General features: G+C 37.5%; 1 protein-coding gene across 1 annotated transcript; it reads right to left on the reverse strand.

Annotated features, from left to right (window-relative positions):
• Window positions 1-264: 264 nt before the first annotated feature.
• Window positions 265-19,701, reverse strand: cul1b (cullin 1b). Its single transcript, XM_022683455.2, has 23 exons — window positions 19,563-19,701; window positions 11,872-11,926; window positions 11,607-11,780; window positions 9,572-9,749; window positions 9,306-9,473; window positions 8,819-8,869; window positions 8,620-8,710; window positions 7,819-7,982; window positions 7,387-7,549; window positions 6,699-6,829; window positions 6,076-6,183; window positions 5,841-5,947; window positions 5,443-5,491; window positions 4,706-4,837; window positions 4,491-4,608; window positions 3,684-3,760; window positions 3,461-3,592; window positions 2,988-3,080; window positions 2,833-2,880; window positions 2,041-2,123; window positions 1,814-1,919; window positions 1,425-1,538; window positions 265-962 (listed from the first exon to the last, which is right to left on the reverse strand). Exons 3-23 carry the CDS (start codon window positions 11,729-11,731, stop codon window positions 882-884), a joined length of 2,319 nt encoding a protein of 772 aa, XP_022539176.1. The 5' UTR covers window positions 11,732-11,780; window positions 11,872-11,926; window positions 19,563-19,701; the 3' UTR covers window positions 265-881.
• Between the last annotated feature and the right edge of the window lie 1,035 nt (window positions 19,702-20,736).

The raw sequence follows: 20,736 nt of genomic DNA on the forward strand, positions 1-20,736 counted from the left end.
CAGTAACATTCTCAGCCTAATTAAAGGCATCTGAAATCAGGTAAAAAAAAAAAAAAAAAAAAAAATCCATTCTCAATGGACATTGATCTTAACTTAACCTACCAAATAGTCTACACCAGACTATTTGGATAGTCTGGTGATTGATAGCTGCCAGTTTCTGCCAAAAACATGACTTTTTTTTTTTTAATTAAAAAACGGCATCTCAAGCATCACGAGCCAGCGTGCTTCACAGTAACTGCCTAGTGAAAAGAGCACATGTAAAGCTTAAAGAAAATTTTAAATTTTATTCATGACATTTATAAAACAAACCACACTATACAAATGATGTTCTTGGAGCAGATAAAGGCTGGTTACACAGTTCTACAAGGGCCGGTTTGACACGAGTATATTCTGTAGAGTGCTGCCAAAATTCATAAATTAAGTTTTTTATTTCTTCTTAAAATGCTTTTTGCAGCCAACTATCTCTGTGAAGTCAGCTGTCAGTCCATTAAAGTAATTTAATTTATTTGGATTAAATTAAATCAGCTATGTTTTTTGTTTAGATGATACGCAGTAGCATGCAACCTTGAAGCTGGGTCTGACTATGGTAAGGGTGCCTTTCAGTGTCCTTTATTTACATTATTTAAAAAGATGATGGCGATCCTGAGCAGTTGAGATGGGACTTCGGGACAGTGCTGGCAGCATTAGTGGTCCGTTTTAAAGGGAGGTCCATTGACGCAGCAGCAGCAGCTGCTAACTTGCCAGCGGTGGTCTTACAAGACGTCCGTCTGTCTGTCTGTCCATCCGTCATTTCCCGTTCCGTGTGCACATTCCTTACAACATACGCCCAAATGCTTAAGGAATGACATTTACAAGCCGAACGTTAAAATGAGCAAAAACGCTTAAGCCAGGTAGCTGTAGGTGTCCTTCTCTCCATCCACACGCTCCAGGTATTCCTTCTCTATCAAAATGTCGATACATTTCTGAAAAAGAAATGAGCTCACGTTAAGCACCCAGTTTTAAGACATCTAAACAAGTAATAACATTAAATAATAAAAAAAGGGTTCTAAATCATTTAACATCCATAGTGGATTTTTATATCTGGATGCAAAAAGATAATGAGGACGGCATTTGGTGAAAATATTCTAGAATTATCTTACTTTACTGCATTTTAATATATTCTGTGTAATAAAAAAAGTATTTTTTGTGACAATTGAAGACACTGTAGTTTTGAATTCACTGCTTTTCAGATTTTTGTTCAAATCTGTTTATCACAAAGCATTTTGCACTGCTGATTGTATGAAACATGCTCTAGAAATGTACTAAGAACAATTCAAGATCAACATACACGATCCAAAATCACATGGAGTTAAACTATATTAAATATACACATTAATGTTTCATACTGTGAAAAATCTCATAATACTGTGAAAGTTTGCATGTACCTTGATGACAGGGACGCGAGGTTTGAACCGTGAGGAGAGCTGGTTTAGCACTTCTGCAAGGAGCTGCTGGTGTTTGAGAACTTTTCTCATTTTCATGATTCTGACAATAGCAGCCTGAACACAGCAGAACAATGAGAATTAATAAATAAATAAAAAAACACCACCCACATACACACACACAGTCTTTTACATATTAGTTTATGAATGTCTCAAACAGCATGGTGATTCAGCTTCACTCCATTCTAATGTTAAAATGTGGAATGACTGTATAAATATAATAATGTTCAATTTGGTAAAATGGCAGCTCCAGGAAACTTTGTACATTCTTTTTTTTTTTTTCATAACGCGATTAATAACTACAAGTCTGTTTTCCTGGACTGGTCACTCACTTGTATAAGCAGCTTCCTGTCCTCCTCTATGTTCTTGTGCGTGGTCTCCTGCTCCTGTTTCTGCTCTGTCTTCATCGGCACATTAATGTTGACCCGCAACTTCTTGCTGTAGATACACAACAACAAGAGTTTACAGCACAGATTATCACCAAGCAATTATGCAAGTAAGTAAGTTACACAGCAACTATATCTAACTTTTAACAAACAAAAAATAGAAAGAATCTCACTTCTTGTAACCCAGGAACAGCTTGATCAGGGTGTCAGGTTTGAAGTCCATTTCATCAATGTTTGCATTCTCATCCTCCAAGACCTGCAAAGAACAGGAGTTCTTAATAGCACACAGTTACACAGCACAAAGCCTGGTTGTTTTACACAGTGGTAATAAGATGGTTTAGGTATAACTGACTGTAATCTAAACATTATCACAACCTCTTGTGGTCAAAATCAATTTTATAAACCAGGGCTGTATACAGTATACAGGTCCTTCTCATAAAAATAGCATATTGTGATAAAGTTCATTCTTTTCCATAATGAAATGAAAATTAAACTTTCATATATTTTAGATTCATTGCACACCAACTGAAATATTTCAGGTCTTTTATTGTTTTAATACTGATGATTTTGGAATACAGCTCATGAAAACCCAAAATTCCTATCTTAAGGCCGCTATCGAAGCATCCTGGGCCTCTATAACACCTCAGCAGTGCCACAGGCTGATTGCCTCCATGCCACGCCGCATTGAAGCAGTCATTTCTGCAAAAGGATTCCCGGCCAAGTATTTAGTGCAAAACTGAACATAATTATTTGAAGGTTGACTTTTTTTGTATTAAAAAAACTTTTTTGCCAAAATCATCAATATTAAAACAATAAAAGGCTTGAACTACTTCAGTTGTGTGTAATAAATCTAAACTATATGAAAGTCTAATGTTTATCAGTACATTACAGAAACTAATGAACTTTATCACAATATGCAATTTTTTTGAGAAGGACCTGTATTATTAAGAAGCACCAACACTTACCAGCAGCTTTGATTTTAGCAGGATCTGCAACACCTGAACCAAAATATCCTGTAAAATAAAGACAGCACAGTTAAATCAAAAATAATCAGTGCAAAACAATCACCTACACAAGCCTGAGCTTAAATATCCAGAGTTTGCTGCATTCAGGTACTCACTATTTTAATCTGTGAGCTGTCTGCCAGCTGCTGCACTGTGTAGCTGTTCTCTGTGTTAAACTGCAGCAGAATGGCCATCTGGAAAGTGGATGCCTGAAAAGAAAAAATAAGAAATAAAACATCTGGCTTGCTTTAAAATATGGTCATTTTATTATTATAATGTGCTGACCCAAATCTTTTTATATATAATTTATAAAACATTAATACTATGGTTGCCCAAAACTCAATACATTAAATTTAACTTTATGTATTTTATGAAGTGCATTTAGAAACAGAAGGCACTATACTACTGCTGCCATCTAGTGGTAAATCCATTTTCTCATCATTACAAAGTTTGTTCAGCTATTTTGAATAAAATATGTAATGATATATGTAATGCCCTTAAAAAGGGCAGTCAAGTCCAACTTTACCCAGCCCTTTCACAAGCCTGTTGGTATTGAAAATCTATTAATCACAGGTTTCTGAACACTAACCTGCAGAGTGTATCTGTTTTTGAAGCAGTTTGTGACCAGCTCGCCCTTAGATAAGTGGTAGAGCCATGTCAGCTTGCGGCCGCTGTGCCTGCTGGCGTAGAAAGCTGTAAATCTTTGGTAACTCCTCTCCAGCTGTGAAAGGGTTAGAAAGACTGTAATTAACAATCTGAATGAGGATGTGTGTGGTGTTGGGTCTCGGAAGTGGAAGAGCTGAGTGTTTTACCTCTGATGGTAACGCAAATGTACAAGACTGCTGGAAGGGCCAGGAGCCAGAGCTCAGAACCTGAATGCTGAAATCCACTGTGTGAAAAAAATAGAGATAGAGAAATAATGTGATTAAAAACATCTGTCTTCAGTCAGTAGTGTCTAAACGCAAAAGTCTGCAGGTCAAAACCAAAGCAGAAAATAATACAACAATGCATTTTAAAGGTATTTTAGCAAATTATGGACACAAGGTATACAAGTTAAATAGAAAAGGGGCAATAAAAAGATACTTATCAATACATAACAGAAAGAAACATTTGAGGGAAATCAAGTTATAAAACTCATCCTCCTTTGACCAACACAAAAACAAAGTCTTTCATTCTTGCTGAACGCGATGTACTTTTAAATGAGCAAACAAGCTCATTCAGAAAGTAGAGTAATAATAAATAATAAACAATAAATAATATTATAAATTATAATAATAATTGCACAATTATTTTTAGAGAAATAACTAAACATTTTAAGTCAGTGGAATGTTTAGTTTGGAATTATATCATATTTCAACAATAAGACATAATACATACAGGCATACAGAAAATGGTTATGGGGATGTTTCTACTTTATAAGTATGTTTTATACATAACTTGTCACATCTGTAACATGGATTGAAATAGAGAACACTCTCACGGTGTTTTCAAGCACTTGAAAATGTATTATCCAAAACTCATCTGTATTCTACAGATGTTGCAGATTGTGATCAAGTTTTAAATGATTGGGACTTAATAATGTACTCAAACAGCCCCATCTAGATGAAAAGTGTACTTACAGTCCAAGGGCTCGGAGTTGGACAGGTGCTTTTTGAACTGCTCATTCAGATCTTTACTGACACCGATGTCCTGGAACATGCGCTGTAGTTTAGATGTGTACTCGAAGCCACAGGCTTGCTAAAAAGGACAGGGAAACCCAGATTAAAATGAGAGATAAATCTTTAATTATAACATATATTATTATAATGCAAAAATAAGAGTCAAATTGACATACCTTGAGTTTGGAGATCATACTGGCCTCTGCATCGTCACTGGCACTATTCTGGTGCACCAGTCTCTTAGCCAGCATCTTGGCGTAGAACTTTTGGAAAACGTCCTTATCCTCGATGTACTTGAAAACCACCATCTGTTCAAGAAGAACACTTCAGTTTAGACATCTGCTAATTATTTTTTTTACCCTCATGTGAACCTAATCTCATAAAAGCCTACTTTTTGTGACAGCATGAAAAGGACATTTTTCTTCCGTACAGGGCAGCGGAATGGGGGCTGGTGGGCTGAACATTTTAATATTGTTTTCCCAAAGATTTTTCTTTCATTTGCAATTCAAAGTATTATCTACAAGAGTGAAACCAACTACTTTGTAATATTTTGTTGTTCTGCAATATAAATATATATTGCAATTTAAAAAAAATACAGGAATTAACTGTATTTGGCAATAATAATGTAATCTGTGGATCAATGATTGGAGTAGCAAACGTGGTACTGGGTAGATACCATCTGCAACCTGACAGATATTATGTAAAATATGAACAGTGAGTTTTCCTTTTTAAGCAGCAAAAAGTTCAAAACAATGTAATTTGACATTGCAAAAAACATCAACACTATGCTGAAACAATATATCGTGCAGCCTTATCTTCTGAAAACAGAAGTACCACAGAACCTGATGAATCTGGTGAATTTAGTCCAGTCTGATCAGAGCTTAGTTTTATAGTTTTTATTTGTGACACTCACTACTTGATTCAGCGTGTCCTCCAGTTCTGCCTCTTCTGGATTCTTCGAGCTAAGGATCAAGATAACAGAACAATTTAATAACAATAAAAAAAGAATGTGCAGTTCATAACGTAGTAAACACATTGCACCTGTTAAATACATGCTACTTGTTAAATGAAAAAATACTAAAGTCAAGTGACTTAAAACAGCAGTGTACATAATCAAATATAGACGATACGAACAATACACTTAGTTGACGTGGTACTTTACAATTTTGTGGTGCTGAATATTAATGTAAATAACTGAAACATTTAAAGAGATTGATGTAACTTAACAAGCTTTTTAGTTGAAGGCAATTAAATATATTTATTGATTTTTACACCCCTACAACACTGCATACCGAAAAAAGGAGAACCCACCTCTTCTTCAGTAAGGAGTCGCAGTATCTGGCCAACAGCTCAGGCGATTTGCTAGATGACTGGGCCATTTTTGTGACAGCATTATTGTTGATGAACCTTCCACAGGCCTAAAAAGGAATAAAAAAAAAAAAAAAAAGATTAAAACCTTATTAGAACACTTAAAACACCGGAAGAGAGCCAAGCATGAAACAAAAAAACTATTGTACTGCTGCCCTGTTAAATACAGACCACAAACCTTATCAAGAGCAGCCACAAAGCCAGCATCGTTATTAAAGGCAGACATGACCAGTGCGTTGTACTTCTTATGCACATCCAGTATGGTCTGCACGTACATTTTGGGATCCTAAAAGAGAAGAAAACAAGCGTAACATTTATTAGCATGGATTCCATTTCATGTAAAGCAAAGAATAAAAAAACGAAGCTCAAAAAAACATTTTGTCCTTCATCCCAAACGGAAGGGTGTTGATGTTATTGTCGATGTGTGTGAAGGCTGTAATTAGCTTTGGAGGATTTCAGAAGCATGCAATTTAACTTCACTTTGTTCATGCAGCCTCAGTTTTAAGTCCCTTGGGGGAGTCCCTGATTAAAGTGCTTATATGCTGTATTTCTTCTGCAGTGTTATTATTATGAAGCTCCACAATGTTTGTGACAGTTTATGTACCAAAAGGTCTTATGTACCAAATGTTTACATGGCCATTTTTAAAGCTTTTAACACTCAGAACTAATCAGGTTGTTGGTGTTACTGTGCCTGCAGGACCAATGTATTCAAATGCTCTGTACTGTGCCTCAGACAAGAAGTACCCAGACTAGAACACCCCTTTTAACTGCAGCGTCAATGGGCTAATTCCACTGACTTACATTGAGAGCAGAATCCCCACACTTCTCTATGGCTGCCAGGCCCTGGTTGTGAATGTGAGTCTCCAGGAGTTTCTTCAACTCTCCTAAACCATCTGTGATGCGCGACACAAGATTATACATCCGACCAAGATCTATAAAAAGAAGAAACAAAATAATAAAATAAACATGATAAAACTATGCAAACTACACAAAAATATAAACTTCCTTTAGCACAATTGAGATTTTCTGAGGGACAATTCTTGGCGGATATTTAAAGTTGGTGAATAATTAAAAATAATAATTTCTTCTTCTCTTTCTTTTTGCTATTTGAACTCATCTTAGTGTATCATCTTAGTTTTTAGAACTAAAACACGTCTGTCAAGGTTTCTGTCATTTGGATTCCTAAACAATTCTTTGCCAGGTAAAATGATTTTTGACCGTAGTTATTTATAAAACCTTAAAAAATTGTATGCAGAACCAAAAAGATTCAATTAATGTTGTCAGAGTAGTCAACGAAGTCTAGTAAAGTAAACTTTACTAGTTAATAATTTGTATACATTACATTTAGTATATTTTAGTGGCAAGCTTATTTATTCAAAAATACTAATTATTATTATTAGTGCTACTTTGAATATTAATAGCAATACAGTTTAACAAAAAAAAAATCAAGCAGGCTTGTTTTTTTAAATGACCGAAAGGAATGCCTTACCTTCATTCTTGTCTGCATCCAGAAGGTTTTGGAACTCTGTGTGGAAGATCTCCAGGTGTTTCTCTATGAGAACCTGCTCACACTTTCGAGCGAGTTCGTCTTGTGTGCTTTCATGGAGATAAACCTGCACCCGCCGCTGCTCCTCCAAAAGTCGTGCCTCTGCCTGCAAATGCACACATTTCTCAATATTGCATTTTTATCTGTGTTTTCCAGGACTAAAGATTATAACTTATAAACTTTTCACTGCTACACTTGGAGAATTTTCGGATTACTGAAAATATTTACATAGCACTAAAGATTTACACAGGAACAATGCTCACATTACCCCCAAAATAACACAGAGGGATGATTTTATGTGTCATTAGAGTGGTGTTTTTAAACATACTTTAGAGTCCTCACACTCAATACAGAAGCCTTCAGCAGATATCCCACCTTTTTCATGTATTCAGTTACAGGGTTTTGTTGGAGGAACTCTGTGCTTTCTCTTGTATAAAAGCGCTCAGTGTCTGCCAGGAACTGCGTCTCAAAGTACTCTTTGTACACAGATAATGTAGGCCCCTTCGCAAAGGCATCATCTTCATTTAGGCCTAGCTCGACTGCAAGAGACAACACAACCATTACCTGAAGGTTCAGAAGCTCTATAGAATGCCTTCTATACAGCTCATTGTGAAACTAAACAAAAAGAGACAAATCAAGATTTTTTTTAACTCTTAGTAGAAGTCAGTTATTGCTCCTATTGAAAAAACACTAAGTGTACAATAATTTCTCATGGCTTGTTAAAACAAGCAAAGATATTTGACCTCATTTATCAAGCATCTCAGAGTAAAACTACTGATCACCTCTCATCAGCTGTCTAACAGAATTCAGTAAACTTTAACTGATACTGGATCAGGATTCTTACTCCCAGAAGTTTAATAAATATAGGCCATAAAACAGAAAATGCAAACTCAAAACGTTTAATTTATAGCATGTGTTACAATTTGAAACCTGTATATGTTTATTTTTATATGATATTGTGTAAAAGAAGATTTCTGGAAACATTTTAAATCATTGCTTTATTGCACTACTACAATAGTGTAGCAAAGCAATAGTTAAATATTATCTTATATCTTTTTTTTTAAGCTGTAAACTGTAAGCAATGTCAGAATAATGCATTCTGTAGTTATTTAAGCAGCAAAATGAAATTTACACAGAGGCCCCTTACTGTTGAATTTTAAGTTAACAGGGACCCACCATAGGACTGTACGACTCCACTGATCAGTCTGGTGTTGATCGTCTCTCCGTTTCTCTCTCTCTCGATGAGCTTCAATACAGCGTTTGTCACCTATGTACATACAGGTTGGACAACAAACAAAAACAAACAGTGAAAAGTCTGTACTTAGATGCAGAGTAATACTAGAACATTAGGATAATACATGCAAGGACACCTTACCTGTTTATTTAGAGGTCTGAATAAACACTCTCTCCATGTCACCAAGGCAAGCTGAAAACCAAACAAACAAACCAAACACTTAGCACTTTTGGGGTATGTACATTGAGCACAAAGTGTTCCCTTAGCAGGCAGCTTGGGATGGCCCATTGCTATATAAATTGTGAGATAATTGTGAGAGAGATTCAACACAGGCCAGTGTGCTCATGGGAAGGTGACGTAAATTCAGAGTTTGATTGAGGTCGACAGTGGGCGCCAAATGGATGAGACATAATGTATCTGAAGCTGTGCAGTTAGTTAACATTCTTGATCCACAGTGTCACATGCGTACCAAAAAATACAGTAGACAGGGAAGTGGGTCTGTACGAACCGACCAATGACCCTAGAAGAAATATCCCACATGCATATACCATGGCATATATATCCCTATAGAATATTTGTTTCACCCTCAGTGTTGAGTGCACTACCTTTTACAAAGTTCATCACTTACCGAATAGATTTCATAAATTCCTTTCCGTCCTTCATCACACTCCCGGCGCACCCAGTGTCTATTGAGGTAGGCGCAGATCCCGTTTAATACTTTACTGGAAAAGCGGTAATCCTCCCACTGTTGTGTGTAGAACTTCAGAACGCTCTCGTCCATCAAATCTTCGCCATCCTGCCACAAACGCATACAACACAAAAACAAGAATGAGACCATAACACACAGACACACACTAGGGTGTTAAATAAGTTAGTAATGGGGCTTTGCATTACCTTAAGAAGATTTGTTAAGTAGTTCTTTAGAAATTCCTTCAGTCTCTTGTAGAGTTCTAGCCCAACAAACTGAGCTCCACCTGGAGTGGGGGACTTTTTGGAGGGTTTGGCTGGGGGAACGCCAGCGCCCCTTGTCTGGTTGGACTGATGTACACTTGTACAGTAATTATAAACATGTCTGAAACAGTGTGTTAAGGAACTCCTTGACAAGATGTAACACCTTAAATTTGATGTTAATGTTAAATTAAAATTAATTTAATTGATGTTAAAATACAGGCACTGGTTCACACACACAATAATAATATATAATGGACACAGCTTAATACAGACTCTGCCCTAATTCAACACAGATGTAGAAACTGTCTAATTCTTCTTAATATTTCATCACAGTGTTGTTATAGCATTAAATAAATCCCACCAGAGGATTTGGTTTGTGAATGCTCCCCAGCTCAACTCATATAAGCCAAGGGCTAATCTCAAATGCATGAGAGGTTACACCGATTTGGAACCATTTTAAAATGCTTCTATGGCCACAGGCAGAAATGGAATTCATTCAAAATCCATTATCTATATGAAAGGTGTCATTTTGGGCTACCTTTATGCTCACCAACCACACACCCAGCAAGACAACGTTAAGTTAAAAAAATAATTATTAAAAAAATAAATAAATAAATAAAATAATGAATTTACTAGCAGAATTAAGAGGTTTCAAACTATGTTAAATTGTCGATTTCCAGCTATTGCAGAAAAGCTCAACACAGTCATGCTTCAGTATTTTCTATAACGCTATATGTAATCCCAATTAAATGCAAAAATATTAAATGAAAAAATATGGGCACAAATGATTTTTCCCCCCATAGTAACACCATAAACTCAACCAAATCTGCTATAAAGTACAGCTATAAAATCTTATGTTGCCCAGCCTTATAGATCATCCATATGTGATATTATATAGAGGGTTATTATTACGAATGCCTAGAACATTGAAAAAAAGAGAACAGTGCAGATTTTAGTAGCAATAGTAGTAGGACATGCTTTTGCAAGTCCTGCGATGTGACTATTGGACATGCACACATTATGATGATGATGCTAAAACAATATTGTGCAGCACTACTTCGGATATTTCCAATGTGAAAGAACACAGAACATCTTCAGGGAGCTGGTATCTATGGTTTTCACATAACCTAACATTATTATGGGCTGCAGCCTGACACAGAACAGGAGTGGGTGTAATGCAAAACAATAATCGTGACCCAGACGAGAGTGTTATGGTAGAGAGCCCTTATAACTCATGATTTCATTTCTGAGACACTGTGCCCTAAACAGCTCTTTTGTGAGCTTAACGTAGGCTGAGAACAGTCTGGTTTGTGTGGCCTATTTAAAATTACCTGATTTTACATCTACTTAATGCACATCTGTTCCTTTGTCCCTTATGAGACAAATGATCAGTTACACTAGTAAAATTTAGCTTATACAAGTGAGTCTTTGGAGAGATTATTCTGGTTTCTAAAATAATGAAAGATCTACCAGTTACATTAATCACTGTGTTGTGGAGCAAAAATGTGTAGGGGGGGCATTGCCTAAAAGTGCAATTGATAATGACAATGATTTGAATGTATGACCCAAGGATGCATGGCAATCTGATCAGCCAAACTACATTCAGAGGTGGACAGTGATGCTTACTGACACATTAACCAAAGCTGCTCGATGTATTCCAGATGCATAAACCGTGCCACTTCTCTGCTGAAACATAATAACCACATGTCCACAACAGCCACAAGAGTTAGCCAAGCTAAGAGAGCCATTGCTGATTGCAATAAAATACAAACTTTTAACATACAACTGGTCTAATTATAGAGTATAAAATACCTGATGATACTGTGCAAGGTGCTATAATTATGTGTGGGTTATCAACAATTATATGCATTCTAAACAACTGTAGCATCAATAGTAAATTAATAGCAACCCTGGCCTGTTCCAGTTACATCAATACCTTTATGCTCACTCAGAGGAACAGTGCTTAAGAGAAAGATACGTGTAGAGTTCCATGTAGCGTGACTTGGCCATGCTCTGGCGCGTGTAAACCTGCTGAATGCCCGCTCGCAGGTCATCCCAAATCTGGTCCAGCCCGATCTGTTTGAGTCCGTGGGGGTTCGACATCGTCTGTCTGCTCTCCTCCTTTTTGTCAGATTAATCCCTCCTTTCTGCTCTGCTCTCCAAAAACAGTGGCGTTTCACAAACACTCCATAGTGCACAGGTTTAGAAGGGTCATGCAGGAAAACAGGTAAGGAGGACTTTACACAATCTGGGGCACTTTCAGAAGATCAGCAGTGTTCGATATCTTCACCAAGTGACCTTTAAAGAAACAAAGCACAGGAAAGTCAACACAGACCAGCTCTCCTCAGAGATTTATTATGATATATTATGATTCTAAAAAATGACCTTATTTAAATTGTTCCACTGCATTAAGGTGCTTCAATGTTGAAATGTGTGTTTAACTCCATAGCACCAACAGAACAAATAAACCATAGGAGGTTTTGGAGCAGTTATGAATGATCCACTGATCACCAAGCCTAATGTCACATGCAGGCTCGAGGGATATGAAGCCCCTTAACATTGGGCTGTGGAGCAGTGGTCCGGTATTCTCTGGAGTGATAGAACTCCAATCAAAACCTTTGGGACAATCTGGAGTGCCAAAACTAATTATCTAACATCATCAGTACCTGGCCTCTAATGACGCTAGAGATTCAATCAATCAATCATCCTCACAGCAACATTGCAACATCTAGCATTAAGACTTCCCAGAAATGTAGACGCTGTTATTTATGTAAATACAAACAAATACACACAATCTAATAACCACCTGTTTATTATCATTAAATTAATAACCAATCAATCAAACAAACCCTTATTTGGTGAACTCATCTGTTGACTAATTCCACTTTGCCAGAGTCCACGAGAAGTGTGTGTGTGTATATGTCAGGTCTGAAGTCATTAATGCTGGTCATTGTTGACATGTTACCAGGCTCTACGTCACCGGTCTCTGCATATCCGTAACACAGAGTGGCTAGAGTTTTGTCTCTGAGGTACGTGACCGGCAGGATTGGGTAAATGGTGTTACTATTAATAACGTCCACACCGCTCCGGCCTACTTGTTTACAGACAGCTGGCAGTAACTGAAATAAGGTCACCAGCTGGTGATAGTAAACCTGCATCAGTGAACTGAATCCTTAAGACAAAGGCTAATAAAGAGACTGTACAAGCAATTCAAAGTGAAAGATGTGAAAACAAGACCATAAAGCTTAAGCATGTCTAACCCACCAATTTAAACTAATGTGTGCAATACAGTGGTTTAATACACTTATATACAAGCAAGCATATCTCACCACAACATTAAAAAAACAAAACACACAGAATGTGCAAAAAAGCAGAAGTGTGAACGCCTGTGTGAAAACTACTAGTACTACATTTTAATGTATACATTTAAATGTATCAAAATATGTACTTTAAAGGGTTGCACAATAACATATTGGCATACTGGACAGATTTTTACTGCAATTCTATCTGCATATATAAAGGTACACCGCACTGGAAAGCCTCCAAATGTGCTCAGCTGTCTGATTAGGGTGTGTTAGTGGCAGTTTGAAAATATGTACCGTATTTTTCGGACTATAAGGCGCACCGTATTATAAGGCGCACGATGAGTGAACGGTCTATTTTTAGTGTTAGTCCATACACAAGGCGCACTGGATTATAAGGCGCACTAAATGAAACTTTATTTATATCAGTAACAATAACTCTGAGCAATAAATCCTTCACAATATCTGTGAAAAATAACAACATCTCTGAGCAATAAATCAACAAGCACAGCAAGTACGTATTACTCCGCGAGGCTCCTGACAACGGTAGCCGCAACGCTCCGACAGACCATAATATTATGTTGAAGCACAGCAAGTACGTATTACTCCGCGACGCTCCTGACAACGGTAGCCGCAACGCTCCGACAGACCATAATATTATGTTGAAGCACAGCAAGTACGTATTACTCCGCGAGGCTCCTGACAACGGTAGCCGCAACGCTCCGACAGACCATAATATTATGTTGAAGCACAGCAAGTACGTATTACTCCGCGACGCTCCTGACAACGGTAGCCGCAACGCTCCGACAGACCATAATATTATGTTGAAGCACAGCAAGTACGTATTACTCCGCGACGCTCCTGACAACGGTAGCCGCAACGCTCCGACAGACCATAATATTATGTTGAAGCACAGCAAGTACGTATTACTCCGCGAGGCTCCTGACAACGGTAGCCGCAACGCTCCGACAGACCATAATATTATGTTGAAGCACAGCAAGTACGTATTACTCCGCGAGGCTCCTGACAACGGTAGCCGCAACGCTCCGACAGACCATAATATTATGTTGAAGCACAGCAAGTACCGCATTACTCCGCGAGGCTTCTGACTATAATAGCGTGTTGTGCCGAATTCGGTGAATAAAACGGTTTTAAAACAGAGATAAAGATTGGATAAGTTTCATTTCTGGATGAAGTGATTTCCAGCGCTGTTTGGATATAACTGTGGATTACAGGAGACTGGATTGATGGATTCTCTTTAGTCTGGACGCGTTTTGAAGGTAGGACCTGTGGCTGAGCGCGGGTGTGTGTTCGGGGGGTGGACAAAAGGAGAGCCTTTTATTACTGGAAACATGCGCTCTGACGCAGCTCTAATTCATGAAACATACATCCTACAGTAAAAGCACAGTTCTGGAATCCGGAGAGCCAGACGGTTCGAATGGTGTATGACATGACCGCATTCGATGAAATATGGACGAACGATAAACGCAAATATGAGAGTTATGAATTATTAAAATCATAACCAAGGCATATTTCGCCCTAAATGTTTATTTTCTGAAAGGATATTCCGCTAAATAGGCTAAATAGCTCAAAAGCAGAGATTCTAAGCTTTAAAATGGTATATTGGATGTCTATATTGAACCTGTAACTGTTCATAACTATTCAGAAACACAGCCAGTTATGAAATATTAAATATTTCTGGCCCGCCGGTGGGCCAGCGCGTGTTAAGAGGTTAACTTTACTTAGAAGTGGGCGCTAAAAAGAAACAGTTTGTGCTATTACCCCAGAACGGGTGGAAAGGAAAGTTTACCGGCACCTTGTTCTGGCCACGGAGCTACAGTGGAAACTAGCTACCCTGAGCCACAGCCGAGAGGCAGTACGGCAGTCAAAGGTAACCGCGCGCTAGCCCAAGAGGGGGATCTTTTTCTGGCGTGGGTGAGGAATTCTGCACAACAGAGCGCCGTGTACCACATAAAATCGAGGTCAGTAAACACAAGCAAAATCCATACACAAGGCGCACTGCATTATAAGGCGCAATGACGATTTTTGGGAAAAAATAAGTATTTTAAGTGCGCCTTATAGCCCGAAAAATACGGTAGTTTAAAATTTATAAGGCTTTATCTACTACAGGAAAAGAATAAAAATACCGCATTGGAAAGCATACTAACATTAATAGTTACTACACTAAAATTCACACAACATCTGGGTGGAAACTAACTACTGGCCCAGCACCTATCAGTGAGCAGGAAAATTATATAACCATTTTTGCAGCGTTGTAAACAAACAGGCAGCAGCAGCGTCACAGTGCCCGGGTCAGTCAGCCTTACAGTGACACAGATCAGAGCAGACGGGCCACTGTCTGCCACATAGCTCTCAGAGGACACTGACTTTTAATCCACACAAACATCTAAGAGGAGAATCAGGTCACCCTTATACCTGCCAGTCTAATCCATCACCTGGCATGTGTTGGACAGCTTGGCCTAGTGCTGATTTTCTATCTCCAGGGTTTATGCTCCAGCTGGGTACTGGGAATAATATACACTATATGATATATAGGCTACTTTTAATTAAGCATAACAGTACAAAAGCATAAACTAACAACAACTAAAGTTAAAAAAATAATTGGGTCAATGTTTTCCTTAATATTTGTTTTTAAAACTCACTTATGAATAACTAATATGATTTTATAACTTTTTTTTATATAAAATGGTAGACAACTTTCTAAGAACGATATTACAGCTACAACTCTAGTATTTCTCAAGAGATCAAATATAAGCAGCTCAGGCAGACAGAAAGTGTGACTACAAAATCAACTAATATTACAGGCATACTATTAATATATAAAAATTGGTCTTCAGGATTATATCTGGACAAGGCCAAGCCACATTAAAGTGCATTCAAAACAGATATATATTTGATCACTCAAACCACATTATGTTGTGTTTGCAGACATAATATACCAAATCCAATCTGATACAAGGCTGTGCTATGAGTTAATTTGTCTTACAAAGCAATCAAATATTATTCTAACTACTAAGTGTAAATGAATTTGGCATTTTTTTCAGAATACAATTCAGATACTAGTCACAGAATCAGGTGTAAACAGGGTCTGTGCCATTAGAAAATACATAAAAAAATATGCTTGGATGTGTGGGACTTTGCTGTAGGCGTGCCTCCAGTAGAAGATCGATACGAGCCTAAAACTCATTGAGTTGCTGATCTTTTTATCAGTGGCAGCAAAATTGTGACTTTTAATCAAATCTGTTGCTGTCAGGTTCACTGTAGGTTCAGAGCTTGCCGGCAATATCTGGGTGCAAGGCAGCAACACCCTATAAACAGGGCACCAATATTTCAGATTACCACACAAACACATTCACCCACAACTAGTGGGTAATTTGGCCAAACCATTTTACCAAGCATGGGAGAAATATGGAGCAGCCAGACGAAACCAACACAAACCCAGACCACACCAAGACAGAGATTGCAACTATAACTGTATGTACTTCGTCGCTTGCTCATGTCACTTAGTTGCTTGTTATTGTCTTATTTTTTTTTCTAGCACTTTATTAATTGCAATTTCAAACTTATATCTTACTTTAATGCATATCCAATGAAATTCTTGGTTTAAAGAAATCATGAAAAAAAAGAACAAAACAAACCACTAGCAACAAATAATACACTACATTTGTCATTCACACCCACCAGTTCATGGAGTGGACTAATGACAGTATGTGTGCATTCATGTTCACTGTCATTTGTTGTATAACACTTTACTGATTTGATTAGATCATTAAAATGCTGCCTCAACCCCACAACACAGCAATCATTTCTGAGGGAAATGCTGTTCTGGTTGCACAGCTAATTGAAACTCGGTCAGGCGTTCACTAAGATTCTAATCAGCAATCTGAAAACAGCTCAAAAGAACTTTTAATGTGTTTCTTACTGGTTTTGGGATAAATGTCCAGCCCATGTTACCTCACACACAGATTAAGATTGATTCAGCAAAGTCTCTCAATCTGCAGGTCATCTGAGGCCACATCCCCCTTATCCACACTTTCTCAATTAAAATGAAGTCATCTCAAATCTAGCCTACAAGGCAAACGTCTCAATTTCCATCCGGCACATGAGATGAAAATGCTCTGCAGTACAACAAATTTGAAAAAAGTAAAAAAGGTACAAACAGCAAATCAAATGATTAAATGCACTTACAGAAAAGGCCAGTATACCGTATTATTAACTCTTGTTTAAAATTTAGTAGACACCTGAACCTCAAGTGTTTTGTTTTTTTTAAATCAAGGGTATAGTTTAGTGTTGTTAACACCCTCTAATCTTATGGTAAAGCTTTACACAGGATGTTGAATATTGTAGTGAGAAGCTGCACAAGAACATCAGTGAGGCCCTTACATACATAGAGCAGAACCAATTGACAGAATGGGTAGGGAGGGGTCAGCTACTGGTCAATCGGTCAATGCCGTCTCATGGAGATTATACTGAATTCACTCATATACATCAGCATTTAGTTAATACTTAGAAATCCTTTACTGTTATGCAAAACAGATGGATTTAGTTCCAATTTGTACATTTCTGAAATGTTTATGCATCAGTAGCAGCAGATATGATTTAAACAATGCTGTGTGTAAATTATGCTTGAAATCTCGTTTTTTTGAGCATCAATGGCATCACACACTCATACTTATCAATGAGAAACCAGGATTATTCCATAAGCCTTTTGAATGCATGCCAAAAGAAACAGTTATTTAACAGCATCAGCCGTCCAGTATTTCATGGTTTACTTTTATCCACACGCAAAAAAAACATATGTACAACCTATTATTATAATACAATAATAGCAATTTGGCAGTTGGAAAATACAATTTGTAGTGGTATTTACAAGTGGGAAGACCTAGATTCTAGTTGATACAAGTTTGTGTGTGCATTTAAACTTGTAATCAATCACCACTGCTAAGATGAATAATATTCATTCATTTTTTTTTATTCACACTCTGCAGTGTTTGTGGACAACTCAATGTCATTATTCTGAGATACTTTATAGTTCTCTATGCTTAGTGGGTTGATTCTTTTCTGACAAGCACCCAAACACAGTGATGTATTTACTAGTTAACCATCTTGTATATACAACCTTCAGATGAACACTTGAACACAGCAGCCTATCGCCCACCTTAAAGCTGGTTGTCTTTACATAGCCCAAAAGAACCCATTGTGACGTGTGTAATTTTCATTTATTATTTTTTTTTTACTCTTAAATATTTACAGTAATGTGCCCACAATACGAAGAACCATAAATGAGCTGCTCACTCAATTTATCTGATTTCATTTAGAAATTGGTATCAATATTCAGAAATGGGCCTGGGCTCTTAAGCGTTAAATTTAAAAGTAAATATTCTGTTTGAAACAGAAAAACAGTAAACGTATGCGATACTGGCATCATCTCTTATTTGCCATATTGGTACAGCTCTTATCAGAAGAGCACTGAATGTACAGTAACCTGAATTCAAGGTACCTGGGAATACCCCAATTAGGTTACCTGGTCTTTCAGGCTGCGGACATTGAACTTCTTTCTGCTCTTTTTTCCATAATAAGGGTGTTACAGTTTGAATACAGCGTAGAAAAGTGATGTCTGTCCAGATTAGCCACAACCCTGAAATTATCCACCTTCCTCAGCAGCATTAAGCCAAAATGGGATCAGTTTCAACTAGGTTACTAGACTCAAATATGGGAGAAGGCTCCACTGAGTTTCTATTTAAAGTGTTTCTATGTAGACAGCAAGATTAACACTTAACAAAAGTTTCCTTTGTTGACTAATGTCGTTAGCTAGGTAGTAAATAAGCTATTTTTAAACAATGGTTCAAATTTTTGGTGTTTTTTTGCCAGCTAGCAAAGCTAAACACACACTTTAGCCAACTGGCTAGCTTAGCTTAACTATCTAGCTGAACGTTACTTTATAATATATAAAATATATATAACATTACATTTAAAAGGATGGCAGACCTTATACTGACCAAATTAATAAAATATAACCCTCTTATGTCATAATAATCCCCGTAGCTACAACACTCCGCTAATAAGAGCTTTAAACTCCGACGGCGACACTCTGCTCAACACAGCTAACGCTAGCTATCAAGCTACGTAGCTAGGCTAAGCTAGTTAGCTTACCGTTAGCTACTTAGCTTAGCCCACAGACGTTGTTACTATGGGGCTAGCTAGCTAGATATGCTAAGCTAAGTTAGCCAACTGAATGAATAACAACATCGAAGGAAAATACCAAACAAATCAAGTGTGTTTCCTAATAACACAAAACCCAAACTACCTCATAAACCACGGCTACCGTTAAAGCCGTGAGCCCCTGACTCACATAGCGCTGTGAGAGGAAGGGCTTCAGTTAAATCAGTCTGAAATAAAGGAAGAAGGTAGAGAGGCTAAGCTAACAGGTAAGTGATGATGTAGCTAAAATGGCTCCCTGTTCAATGCGTCAGTGCTATGAGCTAATCTAGTCTCTCAAAACCGCTTCATTTCCACCACAAAATCCCAGTTGAGACAGTCAGACAGCCGAATCCACGACACGCTGGTCTACCCGTCAGGTCAAATCGAGAGACTTCAAATACTAAACTCACCATTTTCCACCACCAAGCTCAGAACTCCAGCAGCTCAGCCGAGGATCTCTACTCCTCTCTCTCTCTACCGCCCTGAAGCTTCTTTACTGAGAGAGCTCTCTCTCTCTCTCTCTCTCTCTCTCTCTCTCTCTCTCTCTCTCTCTCTCTCTCTCACACACACACACTAAACACTTCTCTGTCCTCAAACTGAACCATTAATTAATAATTAATTGTACGTTATAATTAATTCATTAACTGTCAATGTGGGTTGTTGACATGACATGTATTTTTCACTATTACAAAAGATAAAACATAATACTATCCTTATAAACATTATTTAAAATGAAGTAAATTAGACCTGCCAGATTTTCTTGTATTTATTTTTGCACTTTTTGCTAATTGTCCTTTGCGATAAAACATATCTTGGTATCTATTTATCTGTCACTATAACTGTCTTATAGTGTTAAAAATAGCAATTACACCTGTTTAAAGAGCAATAAACTTATAATAAAGAAATTATTATTTAGGTCCAGAACCTTCCCTCTTGTTGTATCCCCAATCCCCTCTCTCTCTCTCTCTCTCTCTCTCTCTCTCTCTCTCTCCCTCTCCCCCCCCCCCCCCCCCTCTCTCTCTCTCTCTCTCTCTCTCTCTCTCTCTCTCTCTCTCTCTCTCTCTCTCACACACACACACACACTACACTCAAAATGTCCCTGTCCTCAAACTGAACAATTAATTAATAATTAATTAATAATTAATTGTATAGCATAATCAAATAAATTAATTAATTGTCAATGTGGGTTGTTGATTTTTACTATTACAAAAGACAAAACTTAACATAATTTGTTTGAACCTTATCTGTCTGTCTGTCTGTCCGTCTCGATAACTGTGTTTAATAGGCGATATATTGTACCAGGAATTATTGTAATAAACTTTATTATTGTCAGTATAAAATAAATTTTTTAAAGAGCAATGAACATTACATAAAAAGAACTGATCATTATGCAGTAGTACTTGTTGTACACCAGATGCTTTTTTTTTGTTTGCCTTCAAAAGGAACATAAGCTACAAAAGTCTGTATGGTTTGAATATAAGCACCGCTAAATACTACAGCTGCAGTAAAACAGTGTTCTCCAGTTCACATGTGTGCAGACCCATAGCTTTATTCTGCAGTGCACTCTGCGTTTATGGAGAGGCT

Source organism: Astyanax mexicanus, chromosome 1, assembly GCF_023375975.1.
Source record: "Astyanax mexicanus isolate ESR-SI-001 chromosome 1, AstMex3_surface, whole genome shotgun sequence".
In the NCBI taxonomy this organism is placed as follows: domain Eukaryota; kingdom Metazoa; phylum Chordata; class Actinopteri; order Characiformes; family Acestrorhamphidae; genus Astyanax; species Astyanax mexicanus.